General features: G+C 42.0%; 1 protein-coding gene and 1 long non-coding RNA gene across 3 annotated transcripts in view; one reads left to right on the top strand and one right to left on the bottom strand.

Moving 5' to 3' along the window:
- LOC135970609 (uncharacterized) overlaps positions 1-13,511 on the top strand; it is a 19,798-nt gene extending 6,287 nt beyond the window's left edge. The window contains exon 3 of the long non-coding RNA XR_010586381.2: positions 13,378-13,511. This is a non-coding gene — a long non-coding RNA (uncharacterized lncRNA). The remainder of the gene's footprint in view (positions 1-13,377) is intronic.
- Positions 3,802-14,151, bottom strand: LOC102114846 (glutathione S-transferase A3). Of its 2 annotated transcripts, XM_045391029.3 has the most exons (7): positions 14,107-14,151; positions 11,821-11,928; positions 9,777-9,828; positions 8,420-8,552; positions 6,003-6,144; positions 5,086-5,217; positions 3,802-4,188 (listed from the first exon to the last, which is right to left on the bottom strand). In XM_045391029.3, exons 2-7 carry the CDS (start codon positions 11,905-11,907, stop codon positions 4,066-4,068), a joined length of 669 nt encoding a protein of 222 aa, XP_045246964.2. In that variant the 5' UTR covers positions 11,908-11,928; positions 14,107-14,151; the 3' UTR covers positions 3,802-4,065. The 2 variants fall into 2 exon arrangements, with proteins under 2 accessions (XP_045246964.2, XP_073893926.1); XM_074037825.1 differs by lacking the exon at positions 9,777-9,828.

The following is a 14,151-nucleotide window of genomic DNA, read 5'->3' as shown; positions in this document are numbered from 1 at the left end:
CTTTGGAGCATAACAACCTTAAAGTAATATTGAAAAGTCAGTGACGTCAACACTTGGCAACAAATCACAAAGCACTTCCGGAAGCAAGCACGAATGTGTGTGATATCTACCATCAAGTTGTAAATTACAATTGTGTTTGGTAGGTATTGGTGGCTCTTTCCTCAGCAGGAGATGGAGATTTGGAGAAACAACTGCAGACGTGGCACTGTGCAGATACGTGTCTCTTTCACTGGTCATTGGGAGTCCCAGGTCTGTGATCTTGCCAAATTTTCATTCGCAACAATGGTGTATTGACTGCTTGTCTAGAGAAAGCAACTTTGGCACAAACACCTGTGTTTCTTCTGGCACTGCTCGTATTCTCAGATTATCTAAAATGGCACCATCACTTTTTTTTTTTTTTTACCTTAGATCATTAACTTTTTTCCTATTATTATATACTCATGCCCTAGTTTTATAAATTTTTCATTTTTACATTTCTGTAATGATCGTGAACATTATCAGAAACAAAATGAAGTTACTAATGTTAAGAAAACCTTGACAAACAGAGCTGAAAAAGCCATGAAGAAAAGGTTTTCATTCTTTTATGTCAGATAAGAAAAAAAGTTACAAAAAACATAATCTTGCACAAAGGTTATCACAGCATTATACAAAAAACTTCTGCAAGGACATCTGACCAGCAACTGCCAGTTCAAACTTGGCCTGACGTCACCCTTGTTATTGACGTTTGTAGTGAATGATAAGTATTTTATAAATTTATTTAATCCTTTTCATTGTTTTCTTAAAAAACCTTTGTCTTCCTTTATCTCCCTAAGTATATGCGTGGTTTACTATGTAATTTACTCATTACAAAACTTTATTCCCAAATAAATATCTTTTATTTTAGAGTCTCTTTCTGTTTATTGAGTTGACACAATGTATCCAAAAGCAGCTGAATGCACAACTCGAACTCTCATCCAAGCACACAAAGAAGGCACTGATGTGAGTATTAAACAGATTTGTTTTTATTGTGTGAAGGATACATTTAAAAGTATTTTTCTGGTGACCTAGATGAGAGGATATGAGGCAGTGTGAGAAGATTTACAAGATCAGTGCTTAGTTTGTTAAAGGCTGTCACGCTCATAGTTCAACAGCTTAATTTAAGGTCCTAATGCTTTTATAAGCTACATTTTCCTTTCCATAGCTCCCTCCCATTGAAAGAGATACAGTCAATTTAGCAAAAAGCCACTCCCACAAGTTTCAGGGTCACAGGACTGCCTACTAGATTCTAAGAAAAATGGCAAGTCATCCTCTTATCACAAGGTAACTGGTTAATATGTTCCTTTTCAGGGTTGGCAATAAAAGTTTAACAAAACATTTCAGCAGATTTTGCTCTCTTTACAAGTCAGCAGAAACTGGCTTTTTGCAGATGCTCACTTTTCATGACTTGAATGTAAGGACTAAGGCAGATGAGAAATCTCTGCTGGGAGCATAGCTGGGAAGGGATGTCTGTGAAGGGCAGGTTGATGGCCCTCTGGAAGGCTTCTCTTACTGGGTTGCCACATAAAATGCAGGGAACCCAGGAAAATGTGCAATTCAGGCAAATAATCAATATCTTTTTACTATAAGTATGTCCCAAGCACTGTAGATAATATGATTATACAAAAATAGTATTGATTGTTCATCTGAATTTCATATTTACTTCGGTGTCTTGTATTTTATCTGCCAAATCTAGCCACCCTATTTGCATACTCTTTCCTCTCTGCATCACTCAGGTCATCCTTCCTGACCTCTGGGCCTTTGCACATGGTAATTGTCCTGACTGGAATGCACTACTTTCACCTACTACGGTATTTTCTCTACTGTGTCTTCTTACCCTATGCTGTTTTCACATGACGTATTCAATATCAGCTTCCTCACTAGACCCTGAGCTCCTGAGGGAAAAGCCTTCTTCCCCTTGTTTAATTCCATTCCTCATTGTCTGGCACAAAACCTGGCCATTGTAGGAGCTCCTAAAATACGAAAGTTTTTTAATTTACGTGGAAAAATTCTAGCAAATACAAAAGTAGACAGAATAACATAACAAAGTTGAAAGTACCCATGACCTGGATTCACCAATTGACAAAAACCTTTCCTCATCTACACCATGCAGTGGGTTATGTTGGCCCCCACAGAAGATAGGTCCATATCCAAACCCCTGGGTCCTGTAAATATGACCGTATTTGGAAAAAGGCTCTTTGCAGATGAAGTTAAGGAACTTGAGATGAGACCATCCCGATATATCTAAATAGGCCCTAAATCCAATAAGAAGTGTACCCACAACAGAGAAGACAGACACGCAGAGGGTGAGGTGCTGGAAGCCCCAGGCAGAAAGTAGAGTGATGTGGCCAAGATCCAAGAAAGTCCAGAAATGTCAACAGCCCCCAGAAGCTGTAGGAGGCAGGGAAGGATTGTTCGCTAGAGCTTCCAGAAGAATGTGGCCCTCACAACTTGACTTCAGATTTCTTGGCCTTCAGAATTTCTGTTGTTTCAAGCCACCTTGTTTGTAGGAATCTGTGACAAGAGTCACAAGAAAACAGTACAAACTTCCCACTACCAAGGGATTCTTTTGAAGCAATTGCCAGACAGCATATCATTTCTTTGGTGAATACTAGTATTTATCTCTAGAAAGGAAGAACTACTTGTTGAAACATGATCACACAATTCTCTCATCATATTAAAATTCTATAATTTCCTAGATTCATCAAAGCTTCAGCATTCTAGTTCATGTAAGTGTCCCATACCTGCGCTCACAGTACAAGGGAGCAGACACAGTGGCCCTCAGGTGTTGTTAGAGGCTCAATGGGGCTGTGAGGAGGGCACAGAGAACAGCCCAGTGCTCCTGAAAAGCAACAGGGTAGACTTAATTGTGGCCACTGGGAAGGAGCTTGCCAGGCAGGGCTAGCAAATGCACCCAGGCAGGAGGGCAGGAGGCCCCACCATGCTCAGAGGGTTGATTGGGCTGAAGATCAGGGAGTGAGGATGGGTGTGAGGATGCATTCTACATGCAGTCAGGACTCACTGAAGAATTCTGTGATATTCAGATTTGCATTTCAGAAAAACTACTCTGGTTGTAAGTGGAGAAGAGACTAGAGCAAAGTGAAGCTGCAGGTAGGAAGCCTGTGTGTCTGTCTGCTCCATCAACCACCTCTGCCAACTGTGGGGAAGCTCAGTCTAACAGGAGAACTCAAATTGCAGAGCCCAGGTGTCCTGGGAGAGAGTAACATTATAGGCCCAGTAGGGGCTGAAACTAGAAAGCACTCCTAATCTAAGCATTCTGGCACAATGACACACTAGGGAAAAATGATTTTGCATATAGTTATTTGTGTGTAATTCACATATACCATCTGTATCTTGGCAGCCCAGGTCTGAGTAGCATTGAGGGAACTGAGGGAAGGTTCATGCTTGGGTCCCCACAGAGCCTTAAGGAGCAGTGTGAGGATGAGCCAGGAGCACACACACTGTAAGGGACAACAGGGTGGCCTGAGAGCAGAGGATGGGTCTGTTTGCTCTTCAATATTTCCTCACCTCCTAGAAAACAGGAATCCACAGCAGACAGAATCGTTGTTTTGAAAATGCAGGAGAAAGAACGCTTTTATCAGAAATAAAATGACTGTCCAGGAAAAGAAGAAAATGGCTTTATGCCATTCCCCAGAATGGTAACTCTTCTCCTGTGCATACCTGAAAATGTCAGGAGCGCATTTCTACATTGACATTTTAATAGATTGTATGACAAATGTTACAGGATAATTCTTGGTAAAAGTCAAACAAATCATATAACCTACATTTCACATTTTTACTAAATTTTTAATTTCAAGAAAGAGACAGGTTAGGAGGAGATTAGAAATCTGAATTCATATCAGATCCTAATGAAAAGGTTTAAATTTTAACTAAGTTGGCAAATAGGAGTTTTTATTATTTAATTAGCATGTAATTGGAAAGGGTTCATTAGCTTTACAAGAGGCACAGTCAACACTTAAGTAAAGCACTTCATTGTTGCAAACTTTAGAATACTGGTCTTGCATGTTCTTGGCCTCCATGGCTGCTTTATTAAAATCTGAAAATCTTTCTGGCTTCTTCTAAAGCTTTTGCATCTGGGGGAGGTTTCCTTGGGCTGCCAGGCTGTAGAAACTTCTTCACCGTGGGCATGTTGCTGATTCTGGTTTTCAGGGCCTGTAATTCACAAAGCACAGCCTCAGAGTGAAGCCAGGGCCTGCCATTACCGTTTATACCGCCCAGGGAATCTGACCCCTCCTGCCAAAGACCAAGCAAGTCCCCTCCATCAGCACCAGCATGGAGGCAGAAACAGACACCCAGTGAGAAATGAAGATAAGAGGAAGGACATGTAGCTCACTTTATTTTCCCCAAAGATGTCTTAAACTTTTAATCAGTTCAGTCATCCCTATCTTTCTCCTTAAATATTAATCCTGTAGATTAGTGAATCTTGTATAAGACAAGAAAAAATAATGTGCCCAAGAGATATCAACACAGATCAGTCTCTAAGCAGAAGTGAAAATACAGAGAAATTAGTTAGAAGGTAAAATGTTATAGAAAATATTAAAGTCAAACCATGGGACCACCTTTTCTCAGTGATAGATACAGGGTTGGGGGCAGTGTGGTTGGTGAGCTGTGCACAGAGGAACACAATTATCTGACAGCTCCTGCTGGCCACCCTGGCCAGAGCCTAAGGAAGGAACCAGATGGAAAGGGCCCTCTCAGACTAACTCAGTGTGGGAACACAAGGACAGTCTTGGGATAAAGGGCATCACAGAAAACTCAGGAACAGACCACAGAGGAATGGGGGAGGGAGGAAGATGCTGGGCCCTGGGTCCTTTCCATGATAAAAGGCAAAATACTTTTCATGGGGTAGCATGCACCACAAATTTCCTTTCCATAACAGGAGTCTTTCATGCCTCAAAATTGGAATCTGGAAGCTCATTTTGGAGACCTGGGGGTAGTGAAGGCCTGAAAAAGGCTGGGGTCAGAACATGGCCAGTCCAAGGACCCAGATACTAGACCCCAAGATGGGACATGTGGAGCTGCCTCTCTGAAGGCTGTGAAATGGGTCACCTTCAGCAGTGGGAAGCTGGAGATAAGGCTGGAGTCAAGCTCTTCCACATAGTAGAGAAGTTCCACCAGGCTAATGTCAGCCCGGCTCAGCTTGTTGCCAACAAGGTAATCTTGTCCATGGCTCTGTAACACCTGGAGAATTTGAGACATCAGATCAGAAACACATGCCCACCCAGGCTGGGACCCCTGCTTCTCCCTGAGTCTTTCCAGCCTGACATTCCCACCTGTGTGGCCTAACTGGATGGTGTGAAGGTCCAGGCCTTTATGTTCCCTGATTGAATGAGGGAGCAAGAATGTGGCTCTAGCTCACTCCTGGGTTGGAGCCCAGGCTCCATTTTCTCTTCTCATTCCGCATCACTGTGGCATCCACACCACCCACCCTGCTTGCATTTTCCACATGGGCCAGGGTTTTAGCATCTGCTGCTGCATGTTCTGTCTGCCCCAGGCCCTACAGTGTGTAGCCCTGACATTCAGGATGTGGCTCTACACTCTGCTCTCTCCCTCTCCAATCTGTCTTGGGCAATGACTCCACCTTCATGACAGCACTCTTCCTCCAGGAGTAGACTATTTCAGAGTCTTCATTTCTCCATATGTTCCATAGACTCAACAGCAACCTCTATGTGATTCAGAGCCTTCCACAGCCCACGTTCTACTTACAAACAAAATTTTGTTGAATACAGAATTCTATACTGGAGTCTAGTAAATTGAAATTTTGCTGGAAAATTATAACTTGGAGATAAGTGGTATCTTTGCTCCTCTAAGTCAATTTTCATAAAATGCCTTGAGAGTCAGAGAGCTGCATTGGTGTTCAGGAAGTCTCACTGAAAGTAAAGGTCAGTGCCCCAGGAATGCCCAGCCACTATTTTTCTACTGGCCTCTAAACTCAGTGCCCCAAAATGCTGAACAGCTTCACTTACTTTTTCGAAGGCAGGGAAGTAGCGATTTTTTGTTTTCTCTTTGATCAAGGCAATCTTGGCATCTTTTTCCTCAGGTCGACATAAGGGCAGAAGAAGGATCATTTCATTCAAATCTGCCATACCTTCCGTATACATATCAATTCTGAAAGACAAAAACAGCCAAAGCATCAAATGCCTCTTGCCTTAGATTTTGTAGGTTTATAAAAACCTAAGAGAATAGAGGGTCAGATGGTGGCAAAGTAATTCATCTCCAGTGGGTGCCTTTTATATTCTAGTCAGTATGCTCTGATTTTTGCATGTATATTGACATTTCCTTCCTTCTTTCTCTCTTTCTTTTTTTTTTTTTTTTTTTGAGATGGAGTTTCCCTTGTTCTCCAAGCCGGAGTGAAGTTACACAATCTTGGCTCACTGCAACCTTCGCCTCCAGGGTTCAAGGGATTCTCCTGCCTCAGCCTCCTGAGTAGCTAAGCTTACAGATGCCTGCCAATATGCCCAGATAATTTTTGTATTTTTAGTAGAGAGAGGGTTTCGCCATGTTGGCCAGGCTGGTCACGAACTCCTGACCTCACGTGATCCACCCGGCTTGGCCTCCCAAAGTGCTAGGATTACAGGCATGAGCCACCATGCCCGGCTGCCATTTATTTCTTAAAACAACTTATCGAGGTAGATATATCTCTAAAATCTTTGCTATGCACATGACCAAATACAGGTACAAAGAGCATCGGTGACCTGTCTACAGTCACAGTCATGAGAGAAATTGGTGGAATCACTGCCAGTACCCACCAATGCTGTGCCAGGATAGATCATCTTTATTATGGTTTGTTCTGTGCATAAATTTAGTGTGAGTCAAATTGTCAAAGACCTGCCTACTGAGTAATCCCAAGAGAGTCCCTGGCACAGCCATCTCTGTCATGTTCCTCATCCTGTCTCATCATTTTACATCTCCCAGGCCCACTTCTGTGCCCAATATTACCAGTTTTTCCCGTAACTCCCATGAAACATAATTCTACAGCCCTCTCCATGTGCTGTTGCCTGACTCTAGCCACATGTGCATTACTTGAGACCCCACCTAAAAGATCCCCTTCTTTGGTGAAATTCTTTACACAGTTACAACCAGGACATACTTTAGGAGACCTTTTTTTCTTTTGTGTTTAACTGGGTTTTCTACAGTACTTTTTAAAACAACAGTTTTATTGATGTGGAGTTACATATTATAGTTGTCACCCATTAAATTATACTATTCAGTCACTTTTATTTACATTTACAGAATTCTGCAAATACCATCACACTCTAATTCTAGAATATTTTTATCACCCTGATAAGGACATGTGTACCCATTGAGTATTCATTTTCCCTAAACCCCAAACCCTTTAGCTTCAGGCAACCACTCGTCTACTTGCTGCCTCTACGGGTTTGAATATTCTAGACATTTCATACACACAATCCTACAATATGTGGCCTTCTGTGTCTAATTTCTTTCATGTAACGTGTCTTTAAGGCTCAACTTTCTTGTAGCATGCATCAGTACTTCATTTCTTTTCATGACTAAATATTGTTCCATTGCATGGAAAGTGGGCTAAGGCACACTTTGTTCCTCCGTTTATTGGTTGATAGACATTTGGGTTGTTTCTACTTTTTGAATACCATGAAAATTGCTGTTATGTGCACTGTATGTTTATGTACAAGATTTGGGACGGACGTATTTTGATTCTTTTGGTATATACCTAGTAGAGGAGTTGCTGGGTCATTGGTAACTTTACATTAAACTTTTTGAAGTTTCACATAGGATGTTATTTAGCATCAGGCAGCCCTATGGCAACAGTGAGAAGACCCCATGGCTTTGCTGGTATTCTATAAATCCAGCTGCTTCAGCCTTGAATCAATGTGTCAGGGTAACCCCAGAGTTCTGGGTGCCAGCCTCTACTAGCCCTGCTCAAGTTTACCAGTCCATATAATTGGCTGGTAACTTGGGTTCCTGGTCATCATTCTTGGAATAACTGGGACCTGATATTCAGCTTCTTTGCAATCTTCCCTCCCCAGGCCTTCATCTACAGACTCTCAAACATTCTATGCCTGTCCTAAGCTGTTGGCTGGAGTCCAGCCTCTGAAGGCCTGACCACCTGGAATCATGATTCCCCATCCCCCTCAGTTCATAGGGTTTATGAGTGTTTGGAAACCTTTGTCAGGGTGCTGGATCCATGGTCTGCATCATCTTCTAGAATCACCCTTGCCTGAACCCTCCCCATGTCCACTGTTCCCTCATCTCCATGGGACTCTGCAATACTGGACCTTAGTATGTATGCCCAAGGCCCAGCCTCCTGCTAGTCATGATGCCCTGCCATGGTCCCACCCACTCAGGGAAGGACCTAAATCACTCTGTGTTCGCTGTGGATGGAAGAACAGAAAATATACCGTACAGGGCTCTCTCCTTTATGTCTTTCCCGTAGAGGTTGTATTTGCTGGCAATGTAGTTGAGAATGGCTCTGGTCTGCACCAGCTTCATCCCATCAATCTCAACCATTGGTACTTGCTGGAACAGCAAACTCCCATCTTTAGAAAGAAGGAAAAAAAAAAGGAGCATGAAATTTCTATGAATCCCACTATTTCAGAAATAGAAGACGATAGTTGAAATGACTGAGGTTATAAAATGAAAAAGAAATTATTGCCTATTAACCTCCAAAATGAAATAGTATTTTGATTTTAGCTGCCTGTAGTTCTTTTTCCGATCTGATTCCTTTTACCTCTTAGCCTGTTATTACATCTATGCTTTTATTCCCCATCCAGGTACATAGTAGGTCCCTTGTATTTTTCTTGCGTTGATTTATCTTCATGATACTTTAGGAAAAAGTTGAGACAGGTTACAATGGGAGTGCCAGGAAGATGTCATTTAAAATGAGAACTTCCCAGGGTAAGTCTCACGGTATCCATGGCCTTTAAAGTAGGTTCTGAGACACAATTTTATGTAGAGGTCCCTTTCTGTGTTGTTCCAAGCCTACAATATTACTACAATATGACCTTGTCACATGACCCATGAAAGAAAACAACTCAAGGTAATGGCCACATCTATTTCTATTCTTTTCGTCTTATTAATGTTCTTGTGTGTCCTTGGATGGGGAAGTCTGTGTGGGATCCTGAGCTGATGACCACAGCTCATTCACGGTGCCCCAAGCATGAAAACAAGGAAAGGGCATTCTCAGGGCACTGGGAGTGGTTCCTCTAGCAAATACTCTGAGAGGTCTGGCCTTTTAGCCTGGAGAGAGTTACCAGATCTGTTCAGGGAGCCACATCCCTTCCACTTTAACCACTTTCTCCCTCTCCACCAACGCAACTACCACCCTACACACACATAGGCATCACCTGGTGTTAAAATCTTCAACTATGGCCAGGCGCAGTGGCTCACGCCTGTAATCCCAGCACTTTGGGAGGCCGAGGCAGGCAGATCACGAGGTCAGGAGATAGAGACCATCCTGGCTAACACGGTGGAACCCTGTCTCTACTAAAAAAAATAAAAAATAATAAAAAATTAAAAATAAAAAACTAGCCTGGCATGGTGTCGGGCACCTGTAGTCCCAGTTACTCGGGAGGCTGAGGCAGGAGAATGGCATGAACCCGGGAGGCAGAGCTTGCAGTGAGCCGAGATCGCGCCACTGCACTCCAGCCTGGGCAACAGAGCCAGTCTCTGTCTCAAACAAACAAACAAAAAAATCTTCAACTGTACCTTCTCTACTAGATACCAGATACCCTCATCAGAGGCACTTAGAGACTTGATCTTACCATTTCTTAACTTTTCCAAATCTTCTGCAGATTCTATAAATTTCTCTTCAAACTGGAAGCAGAAACAGTAAATGGGTTCTTGTTAGTTCGTTCCATAGCATTATAGACTTGTGACCTTGAATGGCCCCCATCTGGTACATAATTTGGAGAACATAAGATGTCTGAGTTTGGCAGGGGATACAGAAGTAGTTCGTCATGGCTGCTTGGAAATTTAGATTAGATCCCTCAAGAAACAGGCATGAGTCAGACCATATAACTGCTCAATCTTCTTTTTCATTTATTTATTTATTTTGAGACCAAGTCTTACTTTGTCGCCCAGGCTTGAGTACAGTGGTGTGATCACGGCTCATTGCAGCCTTGATCTACCAGGCCCAAGTGACCCTCCCACCTCAGCCACCTGAGTAGCTGGTACGATATTTATGCACCATCACATCCAGCTAATTTTTTATTTCTATTTTGTAGTGCTGGGGTCTCACTATGGGGTCTAGACTCATTTTGAACTCCTGGGTTCAAGCAATCCTCCCCCATCGGCCTCCCAAAGTGCTGGGATTAAAGGTGTGACCCACTGCTCCTGGCCTGCTCCGTCTTTTAGTTCACTTCACCTCCCCACGGTCTCACAAATGTCCATGATTAGGGAGGGAACATCACTGGAGAAAAGGCACTGAGCTGCAGAACTGATGTCTGGGTGACAGTGAAACAGCGTATTCATTTGTACAAAGAAACAACCTGGAATGGCAGTGTTTGGATTTCTTATGTGCTTGTTTCCTCATCGGATTGAGAAAGGGTGAGGCTAAAATTTGAGGCCCTCGTGAAGCAATGGAGAAAGCGCCATCCCAAGGTTCAGGTCCACGTGGCGCTGTGAAGCTGAAGGGGTGTGCTAGAAGTTCCACCTCACCTGAAACCCTCCTTTTCTGCTGACACCCGAGGGACAAGATCTTCTGAGTTTTTCCATTACTTTCTCTGGAGGAAAACCCTCAGGCAGTTACTGAGGGACTCTTGTCTGGACTGGGAAGTGTTTTTCTCAGTGACACCTCTAGAGGGCAGCACTTAGCGGAGTCCCACAGACACCTCCCAGCATTTCCTGCTCAAACACTGGAAGGATGGCCTGGTAGCACTGGGGAATGCTTGGGTGTTCTAGAAGCCCCCACTCCTGATTTTAATCACCTGTTTACTTATCTGAGTCCTCGTAAACATGTATGTGGTCTGCCTCAGGGCAGGAATTGTGTCTGCCTTTTTCACTGTCAGTCCTCAAGACAGAACTTGGCACTTAGTAGGTGCACAACAAAATAACTGCTGACTGAATATGCTCAGTCTTTAACAGGCAGTTTGTTACAATCCACTCCCTCCCTGCCTTTATTGTGATTTATAGTTTATGTTTAATGACACTTAGTTTCTTATGTGCTTACCATTTTATTGTATAAATTTCTCATATGTATATAAAATACACATAAAATACAACAGTCCTCTTTGTTTCAATCATCTAGCTGCAATAATCCCCAACCCAAGCCAGTCTTTCATTTGTATGCCCAGCTTCTCTCCTCCTCTAGTCATAATATGAAACAAATCTGAGGCATCATATTACCTCATCCTAAATACTTCAGTGTGTATCTCTGAAACATAACAGAAACATAACAGAAACATCATACCTAACATCACAAAATCACACTAAAAATTTAACAATAATTCTTTAATATTATCTAATATTCAATCAATATTCAGGTTCCTGATTGTTATGTGTCATAAGTTATATTTTATAGTTTGTTTAAACCCTAATGCAAATAAGGTCCACTCATTGTGATTAGTTGATGATTCTTTTCAAAATATATTTTCATTGTTCATGTCTTCTTTTTCATGTGCTCTTTGATGGACAGATTTTTAAAATTTCATTTGGTAAAATTTGTCCATTTTAAAAAAAATAACTGGGGATGTTTTTATTGGAGGCCAAAATATTCACAGGTCACTAGTATGGAAGTCTCTTGGCTTACTAAAACATTTTGATACAATCAATTAGGTCCAACTTAAGATGACCTAACTCAGAACATACCTCCACTCCAGCTGCAGCCAAGAGCCACCGGATGGGCTCCATTCTGCCCCGTCCATTGAAGTAGTGAAGCTTGGGCTTCCCCGCCATGGTAACAGTCTCTTGGTTTCTCTAAAATGAATGAATGAACGCATGAATGGATGAATGAATGAGTCTAGAGAAGCAAAATGCATGCTAGTATAGTATATATATGGTGGAACAACAGGAGTGTCTTCCTTCTTCTTAGCAGGATTGTTTTCACCTGTGAATTCTGTTTGCACTAGACAGGTCCAACACCAATGTGACTTCACAGGGTCCCTCTGAGATTCTGAGGCTTTCCTGTGTAAGACCTTTGTTTTCATTTATTTATTTTTATGTTGGTAATTATTCCAGGCACTACTAACTTGTATTATGTTCCAACCTGTTTGGTGACTTCATGTGCCTTATAAAAACTGTATGTTCTATTGATATATCTAGCTCTCCCCTCAAGACTTCCCAAATTATAGAGATAGAAGGGATCTAGCTAGCCCTTCCTCCAGGTTTGTGCAATTTGCCAACTAGCTAGTTAGTGTTAAAGTCTGGATTAGAACCTAGGTCTTCTGACATTCAGACTAGTTTCTTCCTGTTATGACTTATGATTGAATATTTACAGCCTGCGGAAGTTACCATTTCTGTGTCCCCCACCCCTCAAACTGTGAGCTCCTGGGAAGCAGAGAAGTTGTCATCGTCTTTAAGCACAGTGTAGCGCATTGCTCAAAGTTCAGTCCGTGCTTCATACGATATAACATGGCTAGATATCTCAAGAGCAATCCTTTTTTTTTTTTTTTTTTCGCATTTGCCTCATAGGGGTCGCTGTTTTAGAATACAGTGTATAGAGTAATTAAAAAACAAACCAGGGCTGGGCATGGTGGCCCAAACTTATAATCCCAGCACTTCGGAAGGCTGAGGAAGGAAGATTGCTTTGAGCTCAGGAGTTCAGGACTGGCCTGGGCAATTAAATAAAGTCTCTATTTAAAACAAAAAAATTAGCCAGGATTGGTGTTCCACACCTGTAGTCCCAGATACTCAGGAGGCTGAGGCAGGAAGATCACTTGAGCCCAAGATGTTAAGGCTGCAGTGAACCATGGTCACATCACTGCACTCCACTCTGGGTGACAGAACAAGACTGTCTCAAAATTGACAAACAAAAAGTGTGGGGAAAAAAACAACAAAAACAAGCTAGGATTATGGCAATAAAATAACCAATCCTGATTATGAAACCCACCAATCTGCTGTTTAAAAAGAATGATCAAAGCAACCAAACTCTCCCACATAGTAGAAACATCATGACTACACAAAAAATTACTTTAAAAAATTGAGTAAGTGCTTTGGCAGGGTAGCCCAGGGTAATATTTAATTTGGCAGATAGGAAGAACTTGCACATAGAAGGACTTTACATATTCTGTTGGACAGGGAATATAACAGCTTAAGAGGGGGTTATTACTGTTCTTAGATCCACTTGCCTACTACCCTAAAAGTCCTATATATTTAGATTCACTTGCAATTTTGAGACTTTAAACCCTGTTTGCCCTTTGTTCCCAGATATGCTGAACAAGAAGGAGGAGGATGTGGAAGAAGAAGAGGCGGCAGAGGAAAAAGAGGGGGAGGAAGAAGAAAGAGGGCAAAGAGAACAAAGAGAAGGAGGGAAGAAGGAGGAGAAGAAGAAGGAAAAATAGCATGCTACTTGGTGCTCAGTCACAAAGTCACTTGTATGAGCAATAAACTAATCTGTGTAAAATCAATGATGGAAGTGTAAATTTAGATTCTGATTGGCAAGCATTGATGATTGGTTACCCATTTGGAAGTACCAGTTCTAGAGAAATACAACCATCCAGATGTATTTTCTTTTCACTGATCAAGTGGTGCTCCCACATGTGTGACCCTGCCAACTTTAAATCTAGTATAATTGTGTGTTGACTCCTGTATGAATCACATGAATACATGTTTTTAATAAACAACTTTACCATAAGCAAGCTGCAGCATGTCGCCTGTCACCGATGTGGTTGTATCTTCAGATTGCCCACAATGATACCATTCTCACTTTTCTCATATCATCAAATTCTTTGCCCTTGTTTTCTAATCGTTGAATATTATTTTTCTTTACCGACATGTCCTTCAGGAGCTAACAAACAATGCTTAAGTTGTCTCCTAAGCACACACAAAAGCAGCAAGGACATAAAGTACTCACACAAACTAACACATTTAAAATTGTTTTTCCTTAGTGAAGTAGACATGAGAACATTTATGAAGAGTTTTAAGGTCAATACTAACCTGATTAAAGTCCAGCTGGTCTCCGCTCAGCTTCTCAAGGCCACC

Source organism: Macaca fascicularis, chromosome 4 (genome assembly GCF_037993035.2).
Source record: "Macaca fascicularis isolate 582-1 chromosome 4, T2T-MFA8v1.1".
Classification (NCBI taxonomy): Eukaryota; Metazoa; Chordata; class Mammalia; order Primates; family Cercopithecidae; genus Macaca; species Macaca fascicularis.
The sequence above is the reverse complement of the archived record's forward strand: the minus strand, read 5'-3'. Positions and strand labels throughout refer to the sequence as shown.